Below are 22,138 nucleotides of genomic sequence, written 5' to 3'. Positions count from 1 at the left end.
CTTTAACGAAGCAACAGATAAAGGACATTAAATGTAAGGTATAAAGTACAAAGAAAAGGAATATCAGTATTCTAATATAATTTTTTTCAGAGTACATTTCAGATGATTTTTTTTCCCCCAGAAACAGGATCTCACTTTGTCGCCCAGGCTCTGGTGTAGTGGAGCAATTATGGCTCACTGCAGCCTCAACTTCCCAGGCTCAGGCAAACCTCCCACCTCAGCCTCCCAAGTACCTGGGGCACATGCCACCATGCTTGGCTAATTTTTTTATTTTTTGTAGTGATGGGGGTCTCCCTACGTTGTGCAGGCTGGCCTTAAACTCCTGGGCTCAAGCAGTCCTCCCACCTTGGCCTCCCAGAGTGCTGGGATTACAGGTGTGACCCACCACGCCCAACATCAGATGAGTTTTTTACTTTTTAAAATTATTTGTTTTGAGACAGGATTTTGCTGTGTTGTCCAGGCTGGAGTGCAGTGGTATAATCATGACTCACTGCAGCCTCGACCTTCAGGGCTCAAGTGATCCTTCCACTTCAGCCACCCAAGTAGTTGGGACTACAGGTATGTACTACCACGTCTGGCTAATTTTTTATTTTTTGTGGAGATGAGGGTCTCGCTACATTGCCCAGGCTGGTCTCAAACTCCTGGTCTCAAGCAATCCTCTCATCTCGGCTTGCCAAATTGCTGGGATTACAGGTGTGAACCACTGTGCCAGCCTTCAGATGAGTTTTGAGATCAGAGGATAATGATAAATGAATCATGTAAATGATGATAACTCATGTGTGTCAAATGAAACATATTCTTTTATGTTAGAGGTAAAGGATACATTTACAAGACTTTCTTTTTTAAAAAATTAAATACATACAAAAATAGAATAGAATAATGGACTCCTATGTCTATCACCTAGCTTTAACAGTTATCGATTCTTGGCCAGTCTTGTTACTGAATCTGTTCTCCCATTCATTTTCCCCTTCCGTGTGATATTTGGAAGCAAAACTAGACATCAGATGATTTCTTTTTTGTTGTTGTTTTTTGTGTTTTTTAAGACAGAGTTTCACTGTTGTTGCCCAGGCTGGAGTGCAATGGTCCAATCTTGGCTCACCACAACCTCTGCCTCCTGGGTTCAAGCAATTCTTCTGCCTCAGCCCCCCGGGTAGCTGGGATTACAGGCATGCGCCACCACGCTCAGCTAATTTTGTATTTTTAGTAGAGATGGGGTTTCTCTGTGTTAGTCAGGCTGGTTTCAAACTCCCAACCTCAGGTGATCCACCTGCCTAGGCCTCCTAAAGTGCTGGGATTACAGGCGTGAGCCACCACGCCTGGCCAGGTAATTTCATCTAGAAATGTTTTAGTAACTACCTTACTATTATAACACCTGAGGAAAATGAACAGTAATTCCTTAATGTTCTTAAATGTACAGTCACTGTTCAAATTTTCAGTTATTTCAAACGTGTATATTTTTTTTTTTTTGAGACGGAGTCTCGCTCTGTCGCCCAGGTTGGAGTGCAGTGGCGCAATCTCGGCTCACTACAACCTCCGCCTCCCAGGTTCAAGCAATTCTCCTGCCTTAGCCTCCTGGTAGCCGGGACTACAGGCACGCACCACCATGCCTGGCCAATTTTTGTATTTTTAGTAAAGACAGGGTTTCACCGTGCTGGCCAAGTTCGTCTTGAACTCCTGACCTTGTGATCCACCTGCCTCAGCCTCCCAAAGTGCTGGGATTACAGCCATGAGCCACCATGCCTGGCCTCAAATGTGTATATTTTTATAGTTTGCTTGTTTGGATCAGGATGCAGGTAAGTTCCACATGTTAGCATTTTCTCAATACACCTCTTGAGTCTCTCTTGATCTATAGTTTACCTTTCCTTCTGTTTTATTTTCTTTGCAATTTACTTGTTAAGAAACACATTCATTTGTCCTGTAGACTTTAAAGAGTTTCCTGAAGTCTAGATTTTGCTGATCAGTATATACAGCATTTTCATCTCCCCTCAGAAACACCTGGGTGTTTTTGCATTTGTCTGTCTGGGGACTTCATGGGTTTCACTGGTTTCAGGCCAGTTTTTAATGCCAGATTCTGAGTTTGGGGTCTGTAAATCATCTAGGTAGTATCAGTTTGGACCAGGTACCCATGTGTGTCCTGGGCTGGAGGTTTCAGTTTTTCACAGGAGACTTGCTAGGGCCAGAGGAGATATTCTAGACTTCTTTAGGCAGGTAGTTAGACTTCTTTAGGCAGGTAATTAATCTCCACGTCTCTTTGCTTACAGGATATGCTGCCTCAGCTCCTTTCTGGTCTTTGATACTCTAGCTTGAAAGTATTCAGAGGTATAAACTACTCTGTTTTCCTTCTTTCCTAGCTGCTTTCAAGTTTGTGTTTTCTTAATTTTTGGCAACTGTGGAGTTTTATGCTTGGTTTCAATTTAGCTATTTATCCAAAAGTTATTTTGTGATTTTTTTTTAATATATATCCAGACTTTCTGTGTCCGAAAAAGGGTCGAAAGGTTAGCATCTTTGTCAGTGCTATGTGCCATATTGCTAGAAGTGTTACTAGGAATTCCTCTGCATCTGAAGTTCTTGGAGTGGATATTTTATCTGTATTCTTAAAGCAGTTTGTCTGCCTTCATCATATAATCTGTCAACATTATTTTTCTGTTCTGAAAGATTCTAAATTTTTTGAAATCAGAGAACAGTTCTACCAAAAAATACACAAATTAGCCAGGCATTGGTGGCTCGCACCTGTAGTCCCAGCTACTCCGGAGGCTGAGGCTGGAGAATCTCTTGAGCCCAGGAAGCGGAGGCTGCAGTGAGCTGGGATTGCACTGCTGCACTCCAGCCTGGGTGACAGAGTGAGACCCTGTCTCAAAAAAAAAAAAAAAAAAAAGAAAAAAACAACTTGGCTGGGTGTAGCAGGGTGTGTCTTTAGTTGTAGCTACTTGGGAGGTTGAGGTAGGAGAATCTCTTGAGCCCAGGAGTTGGAGGCTGCAGTGAGCTATGATCACGCCACTGCACTCCAGCCAAGGTGACAGTGAGACCCTGATTCAAAAAAATGAAAATGAAAGGTGCTCATAGTCTGATTGGAGAGGCAGTAGTCAACTGTGTGAAACTGAGGTTTTTCCCAAAGTATCAAATTTACCAACCGGATTAATCTGGACAATTTCAGTAAATAAGGATGTAATATAATAATACTAAATAATTGATTCCCTAATTATAAACTCCAGAGTAGAGACTGTGTCTTGAATTTTTTTGTGTCTTCTGAGGTTCTGAGTTCCATCCAAAGTAAGTAAGTACCAATTTGGGTTATTCATTTAGAAAATATTTAATGGGGCCAGGCATGGTGGCTCATGCTTGTAATCCCAGCACTTTGGGAGGCTGAGGTGGGCAGCTCACTTCAGGTCAGGAGTTCTAGACCAGCCTAGCCAACATGGCAAAATCCCATCTCTACTAAAAGTATAAAAATTAGCCAGGTGTGGTGGTACACGCCTGTAATCCCAGCTATTCAGGAGATTGAGGCACGAGAACCACTTGAACCCAGGACGCGGAGGTTGAAGTGAGCCAAGATTTTGCCACTGCACTCTAGCCTGGGTGACGGAATGAGACTCTGTCTCAAAAAAAAAAAAAAAAAAAGAAAAAAGAAAAATATTTAATGGGGCAAGGGTTGAAAAACTACTTACTGGGTACTGTTTCGCTACTTGGGTGTGGGTTCACTTGAAGCCCACACCCCAGCATTATGCAATATAACTCTGTAACAAGCCTGCACATGTACCCCTGAATCTAAAATTTTTGAAAAGAGAGGAAAGAAATTTTTTTTTTTTTTTTTTTTGAGATGGAGTCTCACTCTGTCGCCAGGCTGGAGTGCAGTGGTGTGATTTTAGCTCACTGCAACCTCTGCCTCCCAGGTTCAAGAGATTCTCCTGCCTCAGCTTCCCGAGTAGCTGGGACTACGGGCACCCGCCATCATGCCCAGCTAATTTTTGTATTTTTAGTAGAAACGGGGTTTCACCATGTTGGCCAGGATGGTCTCGATCTCGACCTCGTGATCTGCTCGCCTTGGCCTCCCAAAGTGCTGGGATTACAGGCGCGAGTCACTGCGCCCAGCTGAAAATATTTTTTTTTTTTTTTAAATATTGAAAGTATATCTTGTACTAGGCACTGTGCTAGATATTGGGAATATAGTGGTGACTAGTCACCTCATAGAATGTAGAGTGTGATGGAATAATATATTTAACAAATCACTGTTTAAGTGAATGCATGCATGTCTTAATGCTACTGTGGAGGTAAAAAAACAGTGTGTCATGAGAAAGTTTAACAGGACACAATTTAGATTGCCGAGTCAGGGGAAGAGCTCTGTGAGGAAGTGACATAGTGTAGTTGAGAGGATTTGGATGAGTTATAAACTAACCAGGCAAAGAATTATGTTACCAGTGCTTCATGTAAAGGTAGTAGCATATGTGTGCAAAAGTTATGAGCCAAAAGAAAGCTAAGGTAGCAGGAGTGTAGGAGACAGGGAGAAACAGTAGTAAACGATGAAGTCAGAAATATAGGCAGGCGTCAAGGCCAGGGGCAGTGACTCAGGCCTGTAATCCCAGCACTTTGGGAGGCCTAGATGGGAGTATCTCTTGAGCCCAAGAGTTTGTAGACCAGGCTAGGCAACATAGTGTGACCCCATCTCTACAAAAAAATGGAAAAATTAGCCAGGCATGGTTGTGCATACCTGTAGTACCAGCTCTATCTGGGGCTGAGGTGGGTGGATTGCTTGAGCCCAGGAAGGAGATTGAGGCTCCATTGAGTCATGATCATGCCACTGCCCTCCAGCTTCTGAGACAGAGGCCAGACTGTCTCCCAGAGAAAAAAAAAAAAAAGACCAGGCATGGTGGCTCACACCTGTAATCCCAGCACTTTGGGAGGCTGAGGCAGGTGGATCACCTAGGTCAGGAGTTTGAGAACAGCCCGGCCAACATGGTGAAACCCCATCTCTACTAAAAATACAGAAATTAGCTGGGCATGGTGGCGGGCACCTGTAATCCCAGCTACTCGAGAGACTGAGGCATGAGAATTGCTTGAACCCGGGAGGCAGAGGTAGTGAGCTCAAGTGGCACCACTACACTCCAGCCTGGGCGACAAGAGTGAAACTCCATCTCAAAAAAAAAAAAAAACAAAAAACACAAGGGTCAGGTGGCTTTTAGGATCTCAGAGGTAACATTAAAGATTTTGGATTATGGGGCACTGTGGCTCACACCTGTAATCCCAGCACTTTGGGAGGCCACGGTGGGCGGATCACAAGGTCAGGAGATCAAAACTATCCTGGCTAACATGGTGAAACCCCGTCTCTACTAAAAATACAAAAAATGAGCTGGGCATGGTGGCAGGCGCCTATAGTCCTAGCTACTCGGGAGGCTGAGGCAGGAGAATGGCGTGAACCCAGGAGGCGGAGCTTGCAGTGAGCCGAGATCGTGCCACTGCACTCCAACCTGGGCGACAGAGCGAGACTCCATCTCAAAAAAAAAAAAAAAAGATTTGGATTATGTTCTACATTGGGGGTGCCATTTAAATAAAGGTTTTAAACAAGAGAATGGCATGATATGAGTTACTTTTTTACAAGATCATTCTGGTTACTGTGTGGACAGTAATTTTGAGGGAGACAAGAGTAGTAATGGAGAGACTAATTCTATCAAACCTTTACAGTAATCTAGGTGAAATATTTGAGATATAAATCCTATACCATATATATAAACATTGTATTATTTCAGATTTTTATATGGATGCATATATAATGTAGATATACAATTTAGAAGCAAAAGTGGAATTTTATTACACTTTTCAGGAACTTGTTCACTTCATATAACATGGTCATTTTCCCTTGATAACAGCCCCTTTTCATTTCTGAAGTTTTTTAAAGACTCTCTGAGAAAGTTCCAAACATGAATGAGATGCACAGGTTTCATTGGTATATGTGAGTGTGTGCATGCAATTATGTGCCTTCAGTTTTTCTTAGAAAATGGTGTTTTTTGGTTGGTTGGTTGGTTTTGAGACAGAGTCTCAGTGTCACCCAGGCTGCAGTGCAGTGCACAATATCAGCTCATTGCAACCTCCGCCTCCTGACTTTGAGCAATTCTTGTGCCTCAGCTTCCCAAGTAGCTGGGACACATAACCATGCTGGGGCTAATTTTTATATTTTTGGTATAGTCAAGGTTTCGCCATGTTGGCCAGGCTGATCTTGAATTTTACCTGTGATGTAATGCTTAGGAAAGCAATGTTAGCAGGTAGCTTTTAATACTGCTATGATATAATTTTTTTTACCATTTAAAACTTTGATAAATCTGGAATTCATGTTTGTTACATTTTATCAGGTAGGCATCTTTGTTTACCCATTTTTATGCACTCTTTATTAAGTAATTTTTTTCTTTCCTCAGTGATCTTAAAATGCTTCTTTTGTCATACGTTGATTTTTATATACACTAAGGTCTGTTTTTGAACTTTGCATTTTATTCTGTTGGTTGGTCTATCTTCATAACTGTATAATACTGTTTTAATTGTATTTTATTATCTGTTTTTATATCTGGTGGGAGGTAATTTGCCTACTTCTAGAAATAAGCTTGTTTTCCCTTTCTTTAAGGTAGCAACAGCTAAAAGTAGTTGATATAGCCCTTTAATAGCTTCATTATGCTACGGGTACATAATATAAACACTGTAATGAACTAAAATAAGTTTTAAAAATCTTATATGAGAATCATTACTGGAATAAAAAGCATCAGTTTCCTCTCTTCTAAGCTCTGTTTCATAAGATGTATGAATCTATGAGGGGAGTAACCTTTAAATCTATCATTTCTATAAAAATATATTAAATTGTCCATTTAATGCTTTTAAAAATTTCCTTTTATATTATCTTCAAGAGGCAATATAGGGTAAGTTGTTAAGAACATGGATGTAGGGACAGACTGCCTGGGTCAGATTCGTGCTTTGCCCATCCTAATTGTGTGATTTTGAGAAGGTTATTTAACTGTATATGACTCAGTTTCCTCATCTGTAAAATGATAAAATGAATAATTTATGAAAAGCACTGAGAACAGTGCCTGACACATAAAAGATCTCTGTATGATTAGAAGTTATTTTTATTCTGGATTGGTATCCAAAAACCCCTTTAATTCATAAAATGTATTAATTTCAGGCCGGGCATGGTGGCAGACACCTATAATCCCAGCACATTGGGAGGCTGAGGCAGGCGGATCACCTGAGGTCAGGAGTTCAAGACCAGCCTGGCCAACATGGTGAAACCCCATCTCTACTAAAAATACAAAAATAAGCTGGGCGTGGTGGCGGGCGCCTGTAATCCCAGCTACTCCAGAGGCTGAAGCAAGGGAATCACTTGAACCTGAGAGGTGGAGTTTGCAGTGAGTCAGGGTCACGCCACCATACTCTAGCCTGGGCAACAAGAGCAAAACTCTGCCTCAAAAAAAAAAAAAAAAAAAAAAGTACTTTGCATTTTTTAGATAAACTTGGTAAGGATGAGTTGAAACGAATTACCCTTTCCCAACAATTTAAATGTGAGTGCATTTTAACTAGAGAAACTCATGCCTGTAATCCCAGCACTTTGGAAGGCTGAGGCGGGCGGATCATGAGGTCGAGAAATCCAGCCCATCCTGGCTAACATGGTGAAACCTTGTTGCCACTAAAAATACAAAAATTACCTGGGCTTGGTGGCCCGCGCCTGTAGTCCAGGCTATTTGGGAGGCTGAGGCAGGAGAATCACTTGAACCCGGGAGGTGGAGGTTACATTGAGCTGAGATCATGCCACTGCACTCCAGCCTGGCGACAGAGTGAGAGACTCTGTCCCAAAAAAAAAAAAAAGAAAAAATTTAAACGGCCAAATATAGACTCTCATTTAGTAGGATACACCAGTTTCAGTCATTAAAGGAATACAGTGAGTTGTAAGATAACATAAAATTTTGTTTTTAGGCAGAGTAGTTGTGTAACTTGTTTTTGTTTATTCTTGTTTTGTTTTTTTTTTGAGACAGTTTTGCTCCGTCACCCAGGCTGGAGTGCAGCGGCGCGATCTTGGCTCCTTGCAACCTCTGTCTTACGAGTTCAAGCGATTCTCTCCCAGCCTCCCGAGTAGCTGGGATTACAGGTGCCTGCCACCATGGGCCTGTTTAATTTTTATATTTTTAGTAGAGACAGGATTTCTCCATGTTGGCCAGTCTGGTCTCGAACTGTTGACCTCAGCTGATCCACCCCCCTTGGCCTCCCAAAGTGCTGTGATTACAGGCGTGAGCCACCATGCCCAGCCTGTTTATTCTATTTTTAAAAAGAAATTCTAAGCTTTAAGTTTGATAATGAAGAGTCAGTCATTTTGGTAAGAAGCTAAGATTGTTGTCTTAGTGTTTTTGGAGTGTGTGTTTGTATTTATTTTGATAACTGTTCTGTCGCAAATCAGAAATTTATCACCTTAAGCCCATATTATAAGAATGTGGTCGTAAGTTCTCAGCTTTATTTTCCCTGAGTTATTCTGTTTTGGTTGTCAAGTAAATAAGACAGCAGTTAATAGGAGTGAATTTTACAGCATGCATTCCCAGAAGCTCTTACTTTTCTATAGCAGAAAACAGAGTCCTCTATAAGGATAGCAAATATAGGCTGAACGCAGTGGCTCACACCTGTAACCCCAGCACTCAGAGAGGCTGAGGCAGGAAGATCACTTGAGCCCAAGAGTTTGAGACCGCAGTGCTGCATTGAGCTATAATTGTGCCACTGTACTGCAGCCTGGGTGACAGAGTAAGCTTAACCATTAAAAAAATAAATAAATTAAATAAATAAATAAAAATAACAAATCTTTCCTGATGAAGGTTTTAATGTCAACATAAATGTCTAACTATTACATGAAGATAACATTTCCTCCTTTCCTTCCTGAGCATGTGGTGGCCCCTGTCCCCTCTCCTGTCCAGCAGTTACAGATTTTTTTGAAGCAGTCATTATGGATTTGGGTTAATATATTTACCTAATTTGACCTGACCTCCATTGTGACTAGTGATTTATGCCCAGGAGTGTGCTGAGGTTTTATTATGTTTTCCATGCACCAAGTAAACTAGCCCATTTGGAGAGTGACCTTGTCTTCTTTATGAAACCCATGTTCTCATCAACTGAGCTGTTAAGTGCCTGTAATATAGAGTCAAATAAATCCTGCTTTCTAAGGCACTGTATTATTTATATAGCATATGTAAATTCAGAAGCATTTGGTCTTGAGGTCAGGAGTTCAAGCCCAGCCTGGCCAACATGGTGAAACCCCTTCTCTACTAAAAATACAAAAAAGAATTAGGCATGGTGATGCATGTCTGTAATCTTAGCTACTAGGGATACTGAGGTGGGAGGATTGCTTGAACCCGGGAGGCAGAGGTTGCAGTGAGCCGAGATCGCACCACTACACACTCCTGGGTATTGTATCGCCTGGGCAACAGCGCAAGACTGCGTCTCAAAAAGCATTTGGTGACATTGAGGCGGGGTTGCAGGGAGGGACAATAGTATTTGTCATTCTGTTTATTTATTTATAATCTTTTTGAGACAGGGTCTCACTCTCACCCAGGCTGTATTGTAGAGAGAGGGTGTCACTATGTTGCCCAGGCTGGTCTCCAGCTCCTGGGCTCAAGCAATCCCCTTGCCTCAACCTCCCAAATAGCTGAGACTACAGGTGCATGCCACCACACCTAGCGAATTTATTTATATTTTATAAATAGGGTCTTGCTATGTTGCCCAGGCCTGTCTCAAACTCCGGCCTCAAGCAATACTCCCTCCTTCGCCTCCTTAGTAGCTGGAATGACAGGATCAAACCACAGCGCCCAGCCTTAAAATATTATTTTAAATTGTAGTTCTAAAAAGTCAGAATGTATAAACAATTATGACATGATTAGAAATCCTGCCATCCTGTATTACTATTGACATCCCTCTACTATTGGTGTGTTTTTGATGTGTTATACCCAGGACTGAACTGAGATTTTTGAGGTGGCCATATTGACCAGCTCTGTTTTGTGGACATTATCTTTGCTATTATTTTGATAATTTTACATTGACTCTCCAGTTTTGTTTAAGTAAAAAAGTTAACAGTTAACATGATTTTTATCTGTATTTAATAAATACATAATTATACAGCACTTTGTAGTACTTGCCATGTTCCAGGTACTGTTCTAGGTGGTTTACAAATACCAAGTTGTAACGATTATATACAACTATTAAAATATTTTTATATGAATTGTAGAAATTTGTATTACATTTCTCTTAACATAAGCATCTTTCCTGAAATTAATCAAATTACATTTATCAAATATGATTAAAGTAAAAACAAGAATTAAATTGCAAAATTTTTAAGTCATAATTACTTGTTTTTTATTTCAGCTTTACCAACAGGGACGCTTATGTCAACTGGGCAGTGAATTTTGTGAATTGGAAGTTTTTGCTAAAGTACTGAGAGCTTTGGATAAAAGGTAAATTCTTTTTTAAAAAATTGTAAAATATACGTAACATAAAATTTACCATTTTAACCGAATTCAGTGGCATTAAGTATATTCACATTGTGGGCTGAGTGCTGTGGCTTACGCCTGTAATCCTAGCACTTTGGGAGGCTGAGGTGGGCATATCACGAGGTCAGATCGAGACCATTCTGGCTAACATGATGAAACCCTGTCTTTACTAAAAATACAAAAAATTAGCCAAGCGTGGTGGTGGGTGCCTTAGTCCCATCTACTTGGGAGGCTGAGGCAGGAGAATGGCGTGAACCTGGGAGGCGGAGCTTGCAGTGAGCCAAGATTGCACCACTGCACTCCAGCCTGGGCGACAGAGCAAGACTCCGTCTCAAAAAAAAAAAAAAGTATATTCACATTGTGCAACCATCAACACCATTCATTTCCAGAACGTTTTCATTACCCTAAACAAAAACTCCTTACCCACTAAATAGTAACTCCCCATTCTCTCTTTCCCTTATCCTGTGTAGCCACCATTGTACTTTAGATGAGTTTCACTTCTCTGATTTCCCATATAAGTGGAATCCTTATAATGTTTATCCTTTTGTGTGTATTGTATTTCATTTAGCATAATGTTTTTAAGGTTCATCTATGTTGTAGCACAAGTCAGAATTTCATTTCTTTTTATGGATAGATTACATTCCATTGTGTGCATATACCACATTTTGTTTATCTATTCATCTGTCAATGGATATTTGGGTTCTTTCTACCTTTTGGCTAGTGTGAATAATACTGCTGTGAACATGAGTTTAGAAGTATCTCTTCAAGCCCCTGCCTTCAGTTATTTTGGTTATATACTCAGAAGTTGAGTTGCTGGATTATATGGTAATTCTACTTTTATTTGTTTATTTTTTAAGAGACTTAGTTTCACTATGTTGTACAGGCTGCCCTCGAACTCCTGGGCTCAAGGGATCCTCGTTTTTCAGCCTCCCTGCTAGCTGGGAGTGAAGGTGCTATGCCACTGCACCCAACTCTTATTTCCAATTTTTTTGAGTAACTGTCTTACTGTTTTCCATACTTTTTTGATTTTGATACGGGGTCTTGCTCTGTTGCCAGGATGGAGTTCAGTGGCATGTTCGTAGCTCACTGCAAACTCAAACTCTCCTTGGCTCAAAGCCATCCTTCCACCTCAGCCTCCTGAGTAGCTGGGACTATAGGCGCATGCTACCACACCCAACTAATTTTTTTTATTTTGAGTAGAGAAGAGGTCTCACTATGTTGCCCAGGCTGGTCTCGAACTCCTGGGCTCAGGTGATCCTCTTGCCTCAGTCTTCCAAAGTGCTGGGACATAAATTCATTTTTAAGTTACTTGTTTTTTAAAATTCCATTATACCTCATTTTAATGCATGAAGTTACATTTATTTTTGACTAATTTCTTATGTGATTTAGAAATTATTTCATAAATATGATTATATGAGAAAATTTAGAATGGATAAAATAATTTTGCCTCGTAAGTATAGTACCAATATAAATCTATAAAATTGTTTCATTGAGAAATTGTCTTAATTAGTTTTTCCATATACCTGGTATTATTTCACTATGAATTGTGTTTATTTGCAGTTGTTACCAGAACCCCTGTCTTGTCTTTTTCCAGTCACTACTTCCCCTACCCTAGGGTAACCACTAGATTCATTTTATGTATTTTAGAACATATTAAATAAAATGATACAGTTTGTGCCCTTTTGTGTCTGGCTTTTTTTTCCCCCAGTATTGTCTTATGAGAATCACCTATGTTATGTGCAATTACAGTGTGTTCATTCTTGTTGCTGTATATATATATGGTGTTTTATTATATGAATATAGTATTATTATTCATTCTATTATTGATGGACATTTGGGCTGTTTCCAGTTTTTAGCTATTATAACTCTTGCTGCTCTGAACATTCTTGTAAATGTTTTTTGGTGAACATATGTATGCATATCTATTAGATGTATACCTAGAAGTAGAATTTGAAATCAATTTAAGACAACTCAAAGAGTCTTTGCCAGCGTCATAGAGAATATAGTAAAAATATTGTGGCAGTAATTGTATAACCCAAACAGAAGCTTGGTGACAAAGAGAAGATAATTTGTTCTGCCTCCTTCTATCCCCTTTGGAAAGTTAACACTTCGGTAGTTTAGCTTTTTGAGTTCAAGAAAGGGAGACTGAATTCATTTTCCCTTTTCCCGTTGTAAGTATCATCATGTAGTAGTAGTAGCTACAGATCTGGCTTTTCATTGTACTTGCTGTTCTTTTTTTTTTTTTTTTTTGGAGCCAGGGTCTCACTTCCATCACCCAGCCTGGAGTGCAGTGGCAAGATCATGGCTCACTGTAGCCTCGACTTCCGGGGCTCAGGTGACACTCCCAAGTAGCTGGGAATACAGGCATGCGCCACCACACCTGGCTAATTTTTTGTATTTTTAGTAGAGACGGGGTTTCGCCATGTTGCCCACGCTGGTCTCAAACTCCTGAGCTCAAGCCATCTGCCTGCCTTGGCCTCCCAAAGTGCTGGGGTTACAAGTGTGAGCCACCATGCCTGGTCTGCTTGCTGTTCTCTTTAGTGTTCTTCCCTAAGTTTAACTGCCGTTTTATTTCCTAATCCACATTTCTAGGAAAATAAGAATATAGTTTCACAAAATACTGCTGATCTCTAATAAGAATCTTACCAAGTTGTTAGCATTTATTCAACAAATTAAATAAATACTTGCTGAATGCCTAATATGTTCCAGGTACTGTTTTATTTTTATATTTTATTTTTAAGTTTTTGGGGGTACATAATACATACATATTAGGTTCATATATTTATGGGTTACTTAAGATACTTTGATACAAGCATGCAATGTGTAATAATCACATCAAAATAAATGAGGTGTTCGTCACCTCAAGCATTTATCCTTTGTGTTACAGACAATCCAGTTATATTCTTTCAGTTATTAAAATGTAGAACTAAATTATTTTTTACTATAATCCTGTTGTGTTAGCAAATACTAGATTTTATTCATTCTTTCTATTTTATTGTACTCATTAACCATCTTCATTTGCCCGCCTCTCCCAGTTACCCTTCCCAGCCTCTGGTAACCATCCTTCTCCTCTCTATATCCATGAATGCAATTATTTTAATTTTTAGCTCCCACAAATAAGTGACTACATGCAAAGTTGTTCTTTCCTTGGCTGGCTTCTTTTATTTACCATACAGTTCCATCCATGTTGTTGCAAATGACAGGATCTCATTCTTTTTTATGGCCGAATAGTACACCACTGTGTATATATAGCACATTTTCCAGATACTGTTTTAGATGCTGGGGCCATAGCAGTGAGTAGGATCCACAAGGTCCCTTCTCATGGAGTTTGTATTTTAGAGAGGGATGATAAGATAATAAACAAGTAAGTCGGCTGGGCGTGGTGGCTCACGCCTGTAATCCCAGCACTTCCGGAGGCGAAGATGGGTGGATCACCTGAGGTCAGGAATTCAAGACCAGCCTGGCCAACATGGTGAAATCTCGTCTCTATTAAAAATACAAAAATTAGCTGGGCGTGGTGACTCACACCTGTAATCCCAGCTACTCGGGAGGCTGAGGTAGGAGAATCGCTTGAACCCGGGAGGCGGAAGTTGCAGTGAGCCAACATCACGCCACTGCACTCCAGCCTGGGTGACAGAGTGAGGCTGTGTCTCAAAAAAAATAAGTAAGTAAACAGCATGATTTCAGTGTTCAAGGGTAACTTTGAAATGTGGCCTGTGTACTAAGATTATAGAGAAACTTCTTGATTAGTTGATTAAATTTAGTCTGTAAAAAAAAATCTAATAAATAAGAACTTCTCATTTTGGTAAAAGAAGACTAGAAAAACTTTTAAAAACATTCCTTACTCTAAAGAAAGGATAGCTTTTGGGGATTTGAATCTCTCTAGGTAGTTTTAAACGTGGCTGTTGTAAAGATTTAGTGGAATACCTCTTTTTCATCTCTTAGGTTATCTTTCACCAAGTCCAAATCCTTTGGTAAGTGTTTTATGTATTTGTGAAACTAAAAGCATGTAATTTGACCTTTTTTTCCTTTACCCAAAGCAGTTACTCTTACAATTTTGTTTAAAAGGTTTTTTTCTATTGAAATGTGATTCACACACCGTAAAATTCACCAGTTTAAATTCTACCATTCAACTATTCACAAGATTTTGTAACCATCACCACTGTCTAATTCTAGAAAATTTGGTCACCACAAAAAGAAGTCATTAACAGTCACTCCACTTCCTCTTGGCTGACCATTTCCTCAGTTAACAGTAACTATTTCCTCAGTTTCTAGCTGACCATTAATCTACTTTCTGTCTCTATGGATTTGCCTAGTCTAGATATTTTATGTAAGTTGATTCTTATATGGTCTTTTGTGACTGACACTTTCACTTAGCATAATGTTTTTAAGGTTCATTCATGTTTCCTTTTTTATGGCTGAATAATTTTCCATTGTAAGGATAATACTGCATTTTGTTTATCCAGTCATCTGTTCATGAACATTTGAGTTGTTTCTACCTTTTGGCTATTATGAATAATGCTGCTGTGAATGTGGTTGGACAGTATTTTGTGTGTGTATAGTCTCAATTCTCTTGAGTATATACCTAGGGTGTATAATATGGTAACCCTATGATTAACTTTTTGAGGAACCACTACACTTTTTCACAGCAGCCATATCATTTTATAATCCCACCGCCAATGTATGAGGGTTCCCGTTTTTTCACCTCATGACAACACTTCAAAACAAATTGTAGCAGGGTGCGGTGACGGGCATCCATAGTCCCAGCTACTCTGGAGGCTGAAGCAGGAGGATCTTAATTGAGACCAGTTCAAGGCTACAGTGAGCTATGATCATGCCACTTCTCTCCAGCCCGGATGACAGAGCAAGACCTTGTCTCTAAAACATACATACATACATACATACATACATACATACATACATACATAAATATTTTTAAAAGTTCTATTGGGTGTAAAGGGGTATCTCATTATGATTTTGGTTTGCATTTCCCTAATCATTGATGATGTTGGGCTTCTTATTTCGTGTTATTGGCATTTGTATATCTTTTGTGGAGAAATATCTGTTCATATCAGCTGGGCGTGGTGGCTCATGCCTGTAATCCCAGCACTTTGGGAGGCCGAGGTGGGTGGATCACAAGGTCAAGAGATTGAGAGCATCCCAGCTAACATGGTGAAACCCCGTCTCTACTAAAAATACAAAAAAATTAGTTGGGCATGGTGGCACGCGCCTGTAGTCCCAGCTACACGGGAGGCTGAGGCAGGAGAATCGCTTGAACCAGGGAGGTGGAGGTTGCAATGAGCCAAGACCACGCCACTGCACTCCAGCCTGGATGACAGAGTGAGACTCCATCTCAAAAAAAAAAAATATTTTCTATCTTCATTGCCTTTTAAAAATTGGGTTATGTACCTTTTTATTGTGAATTATAATTTGGTTTTTAAAGCCGATTTTAAAAGTTAGCTTCATCCTTCCTTGTCATCAAGTTACACATTGTGTACTTTTCCTGAATGTTGTAGGATCACTCAGTTATCCACTGAGTAAAGAGATTAGGCTAAATTTTGAATTATGGCCTTACAATTGATAAGGCAAAATGCTTTTTATCTTATTCCATTATGGAAAATAATAGTGCTATTATTTAAAAGAGAAGCAGTTAGCACTTTCTAAAAGGAGAAAAATAAATTATCTCTATAAAATAATCTTTTTCTTTTCTTACAGACATTTGCTTCATCATTGTTTTCAGGCTTTGATGGATCATGGTGTTAAAGTTGCTTCAGTCTTGGCCTACTCATTCAGTAGGCGGTGCTCTTATATAGCAGAATCAGATGCTGCAGTAAAGGAAAAAGCCATTCAGGTTGGCTTTGTTTTAGGTAAGTAATGGTAGAACAGAAGTATTTTGTCCTGTGATGGACTCAGAATTAAATCTGCTAACAAAGAATTCTTCCAGGACTTTCCCAAAGTCTACATAAGAAGGTTATGAGAAGAACATCAGAACCACTTAACCCTGTGCCAAAGCATTATACTATACATTTAAATAGTATCTTTCTAAATCCTCATGACATTCCAACGAAGTGATGGTATTAATAGCATTTTGCAAATGAGGAAACAGACTCAGAAAAGTTGAGTAACTGGCTCAAGTCACATAGTAGTAGAGCTAAGTTTAGATTCCTGTGTCTATGTGATTCCATAATATGTATTTTTCTACCACGTCATGCTGCCACCAGCCTCTTTGACCTGCTTACTGTAGGCTGTGGCAGGGAACTTCATCCTTTTGGAGCCTCAGTTTTCCCAACTCTAAAATGAGGGTTATTCTGTATTTCCTCATGACGATGTTATGAGGATAGTGAAAACAAATGTAAAAGCAACATAGTGAGACCTTAAAATATGTGATAGGGCTGGGCATGGTGGCTCATGCCTGTAGTTCCTAGCACTTTGGGTTACTGAGGTGGGTGGATCACTGTCAGTAGTTCGAGACCAGCCTGGCCAGCATGGCGAAATCCTGTCTCTAATAAAAATACAAAAAATTAGCCGAGTGTTGTGACGCATGCCAGTAATCCCAGCTACTTGGGAGGATGAGAATTGCTTGAACTTGGGAGGTGGAGGTTGCATTGAGCCGAGATTGTGCCACTGCACTCCAGCCTGGGTGACAGGGAGACTCTGTCTCAGAAAAAAAAAAAAGAAAAAAAAAAGGCTGGGCATGGTGACTCTCACCTGTAATTCTAGCACTTTAGAAGGCTGAGGTGGCAGGATCACTTGAGCCCAGGAGTTCGAGACCAGCCTGGGCAACATAGCAAAACCTCGTCTTTAAAAGAAAAAATTAAGAATAAATGATAAATATAAAAGTAGTTAGAAAAATGTTTTGTGTGCTATACATGTAGAAAAATATTGTTTAATGTATGTATAAAATTTTACATGGTTTTCACAAATATGTTTAGATGTGTGTTTCAGGCAATTTCTTATTAAAGTTTTTGCTACCTTTTTTGTTTATTTTGTTTTATTATTTTATTTTGAGACAGGGTTTCACTGTGTCACCCAGGCTAGAGTGCAGTGGCACAATTATATTAGTCTGTTTTCATGCTGCCGTTAAAGACATACCCGAGACTGGGTAATTTATAAAGCAAAAGAGATTTAATGGACTCATAGTTCCACATGACTGGGGAGGCTTCACAATCATGGCGGAAGGTGGAAGTCATGTCTTATATGGTGGCGTACGAGAGAATGAGAGCCAAGAGAAAGGGGAAACCCCTTATAAAACCATCAGCTCTCATGAGACTTATTCACTAGCATGAAAACAGTATGGGGGAACCGGCCCTATGATTTAGTTATCTTTCACCAGGTCCCTCCCACAACACATGGGAATTACGGGAACTATAATTCAAAATGAGATTTGGGTGGGGACACAGCCAAATCATATCATTCCACCCCGGCCCCTCGCAAATCTCATGTCCTCACATTTCAACACCAATCATGCCTTCCCAATAGTCCTCCAAAGTTTTAACTCATTTCAGCATTAACTCAAAGGTCCACAGTCCAAAGTCTCATCTGAGACAAGGCAAGTCCCTTCTGCCTGTGAGCCTGTAAAATCAAAAGCAAGTTAGTTATTTCCTAGATACAGTGGGGGTACATGCATTGAATACATACAACCATTCCAAATGGAAGAAATTGGCCAAAATGAAGGAGCTAAAGGCCCCGTGCAAGTCTGGAATCCAGTGGAGCAGTCAAATCATAAAGCTCCAAAATGATCTTTTCTGACTCCATGTCTCACATCCAGGTCATGCTGATGCAAGAGGTGAGTTCCCATGGTCTTGGGCACCTCCGCCCCTGTGGCTTTGAAGGGTACAGCCTCCCTCCCAGCCGCTTTCACGGACTGGTATTAAGTGTCTGTGGTTTTTTCAGGCACACGGTGCAAGCTTTCGGTGGATCTACCATTCTGTGTTCTGGAGCACAGTGGCCTTCTTCTCATAGCTCCACTAGGCAGTGCCCCAGTGGGGACTCTGTGTAAGGGCTTGAACCCAATATTTCCCTTCCACACTGCCCTAGCAGAGGTTTTTCATGAGGGCCTCACCCTGCAGCAAACTTCTGCCTGGACATCCAGGCGTTTCCATACATTCTGAAGTCTAGGCAGAGGTTCCCAAACCTCAATTCTTGACTTCTGGGCACCCACAGGCTCAACACCATGTGGGAGTTGCTAAGGCTTGGGACTTGCCCCCTTGGAAGCTATGGTCTAAGCTGTACATTGGTCCCTTTTAGCTGTGAGTAGAGCAGCTGGGACATGGGGGTCCAAGTCCCTAGTCTGCACATAGCAGGGAGGCCCTGGGCTCAACTCACAAAACCATTTTTTCCTCCTAGGCCTCTGGGCCTGTGATGGGAGGGGCTGCCACAAAGTTCTCTGAAATGTCCTGGAGACATTTTCCCCATTGTCTTGGAGATTAACGTTTGGCTCCTTGTTACTCATGCAAATTTCTGCTGCCAGCTTGCAGTTCTTCTCACAAAATGAGTTTTTCTTTTCTATTGCATCCTGAGGCTGCAAATTTTCCAAACTTTTATGCTCTGTTTTCCTTTTAAAACTGAATGCTGACTGGGTGCGGTGGCTCACGCCTCTAATCCCAGCACTTTGGGAGGCCAAGATGGGTGGATTGCTTGATATCAGGAGTTTGAGACCAGCCTGGCCAACATGGTGAAACCCTATCTCTACTAAAAATACAAAAACTAGCCGGGCCTGTTGGCGGGTGCCTGTAATCCCAGCTACTCGGGAGGCTAAGGCAGGAGAATCACTTGAACCTGGAAGGCAGAGGTTGCAGTGAGTTGAAATCGCCACACTGCACTGCTGGGATCACCCCACTGCACTCCAGCTTGGGTGACAAAGCAAAACTTCATCTCAAAAAGATAAAAATAAAAAATAAAAATAAATGAGACAATGCATTTAATAGCACTCCAGTCACCTCTTAAGTGCTTTGTTGCTTGGAAATTTCTTCTGCCAGATACCCTAAATCATCTCCCTCAAGTTAAAAGTTCCACACGTCTCTGAGGCAGGGACAAAATGTCACCAGTCTCTTGGCTAAAACATAGCAAGAGTCACCTTTACTCCAGTTTCCAACAAGTTCCTCATCTCCATCTGAGACCACCTCAGCCTGGATTTCACTGTCCATATCATTATCAGCATTTTGATCAAAGCCCTTCAACAAGTCTCTAGGAAGTTCCAAACTTTTCCCACATTTTTCCGTCTTCTTCTGAGCCCTCCAAACTGTTCCAAACTTTGCCTGTTACCCAGTTCCAAAGTTGCTTCCACATTTTCAGGTATCTTTATACCAGCTCCCCACTCTACTGGCACCAGTTTACTTTATTAGTTCATTTTCATGCTGCTTTTAAAGACATACCTGAGACTGGATAATTTATAAAGGAAAATGAGGTTTAATGGACTCATAGTTCCACGTGGCTGGGGAGGCCTCACAATCATGGTGGAAGGTAAAAGGCACATCTTACATGGTGGCAGGCAAAACAATGAGCCAAATGAAAGGGGAAACCCCTTATAAAACCATCAGATCTTGTGAGACTACCACAAGAACAGTATTAGGGAGACTGTCCCCATGATTCAATTATCTCCCACCAGGTCCCTCCCACAATGTGGGAATTATGGGAGCTATAGTTCAAGATGAGATTTGTGTGGGGACTCAGAGCCAAACCATATCAACAATCATAGCTCACTGTAACTTCAAACTTGGGCTCAAGCAGTCTTCCTGCTTCAGCTTCCCGAGTAGCTAGGACAACAGGCATGTGTCAACATATCCAGCTAATTTTTATTTTTGTTGAGACAAGATCTTGCTATGTTGCCCAGGCTGGTCTTGAACTCCTGGGCTCAAGCATTCCTCCCAAACTACTGGAATTATAGGCATGAGCCACTGCACTTGGCTCTTTTTTCTCTATTAAACAAACTTTTTTTGAAGTGACTGTAGATTCATAGGAAGTTGCAGAAGAGTACCCAGAGTTCTTTGAACCATTCCTCCAGCTTCCCCCAGTGGTCACATATTATATAACTGTAGGGCAATATCAAAACTAAGAAATTGACACTGGTGTTATAGCATTAACTAGACTACTGGCCTTACTTAGTTTTCACATGCACTCATTTGTGTGTATATGTGTCTGTGCAGTGGATTCCACCTAGAGTCGTACAACCACCATCACTATCAAGATACAGTACTATGATCACCACAAACTATTATTATTCGGGGGTTTTTGTTTTGTTTTGTTTTCTGAGATGGAGTCTTGCTCTATTGCCCAGGCTGGAGTGCAGTGGCATGATTTTTGCTCGCTGCAACTTCCGCCTCTTGTGTTCAAGCTATTCTCCTTCCTCAGCCTCCCAAGTAGCTGAGATTACAGGCGTGCGCCACCACACCCAACTAATTTTTGTATTTTTAGTAGAAACGGGGCTTCACCATGTTGGCCAGGCTGGTCTCAAACTCCTGACCTCAAGTGGTCCACCCACCTCTGCCACCAAAAGTGCTGGGATTATAGGCGTGAGCCACTGCACCCAGCCCTACTTTTGTTTTTAACTTCTCTCATTACTGTGTGCATGTGCCATGTATGTGTTTTCTGTCTTAAAGTGTACACACGTGCATATACATCCTTTCCAACAAATTTTAATAGTCATTTTCTTTAATCTTTTTTTTTTTTTTTTTTGGAGACATGGTCTCACTCTGTCGCCCAGACTGGAGTGCAGTGGCACGATCTCAGCTCACTGCAGCCTCCGCCTCCTGGGTTCAAGTGATTCTGCTGCCTCAGCCTCACAGGTAGCTGGGACTACAGGCATGCGCCACCACACCCAGCTAATTTTTGTGTTTTTAGTAGAGATGGTGTTTTATCATGTTGGCCAGGCTGGTCTCAAATTCCTAACCTCAGGTAATCTCTCCGCCTCAGCTTCCCAAAGTGCTGGGATTACAGGCATGAGGCGCCGTGCCTGGCCTATTTAATCTTAGAATAATTCTTTGTAGTAATCAAAGACAGGTTGCTGAAGGGACTTCAGAACATATTTTCTTTTTAAAAGGACCCTCAGCATTTCTTTTTGTTTGTTTGTTTGAGATGGAGTCTCGTACTGTCGCCCAGGCTGGAGTACAATAGCGTGATCTCAGCTTACTGCAACCTCCGTCTCCTGGGTTCAAGCCATTCTCCTGCCTCAGCCTCCCAAGTAGCTGGGATTACAGGCACCCGCCACCATGCCCAGCTAATTTTTTGTATTTTTAGTAGTGATGAGGTTTCACTATGTTGGGCAGGCTGGTCTCGAACTCCTGACTTCGTGATCCACCCACCCCAGTCTCCTAAAGTGCTGGGATTACAGGCATGAGCCACTGCAGCCGGCCAGCATTTATTTTTTAAATAGTCTTATGGAAATGTCAGTAGCGACAAAGAATTGTCCAAAGAAATTCTCTGAAAACTTGTGATCTTGACTAATGTTAAGGATGATATCCCTTTAGTTCTATATGATCATGTAAAAATGTGTGTGTGAGAGAAATTTAGTATGAAAGAAGATGAAAGGAAGACTAGTGTTCATTGAGGTCCTCTGTCATCTCCACATCTACTAACGCCAGTCTGGCCATTATAATGACCCAACTAGATACCTTGGAGAGAGAAACAAGTCCTGGCAAACTCAT

General features: G+C 40.9%; 1 protein-coding gene across 1 annotated transcript in view; it reads left to right on the top strand.

Annotated features, from left to right (window-relative positions):
• Window positions 1–22,138, top strand: part of APPBP2 (amyloid beta precursor protein binding protein 2) — an 84,380-nt gene that overhangs the window by 18,136 nt on the left and 44,106 nt on the right. The window contains exons 2-3 of the mRNA XM_055257593.2: window positions 10,372–10,460; window positions 16,212–16,363. Of these exons, the coding sequence (XP_055113568.2) occupies window positions 10,372–10,460; window positions 16,212–16,363 (241 nt within the window). The remainder of the gene's footprint in view (window positions 1–10,371; window positions 10,461–16,211; window positions 16,364–22,138) is intronic.

The sequence above is a fragment of the Symphalangus syndactylus genome, chromosome 20, assembly GCF_028878055.3.
Source record: "Symphalangus syndactylus isolate Jambi chromosome 20, NHGRI_mSymSyn1-v2.1_pri, whole genome shotgun sequence".
Classification (NCBI taxonomy): Eukaryota; Metazoa; Chordata; class Mammalia; order Primates; family Hylobatidae; genus Symphalangus; species Symphalangus syndactylus.
This window is presented reverse-complemented; position numbering and strand designations above follow the sequence as displayed.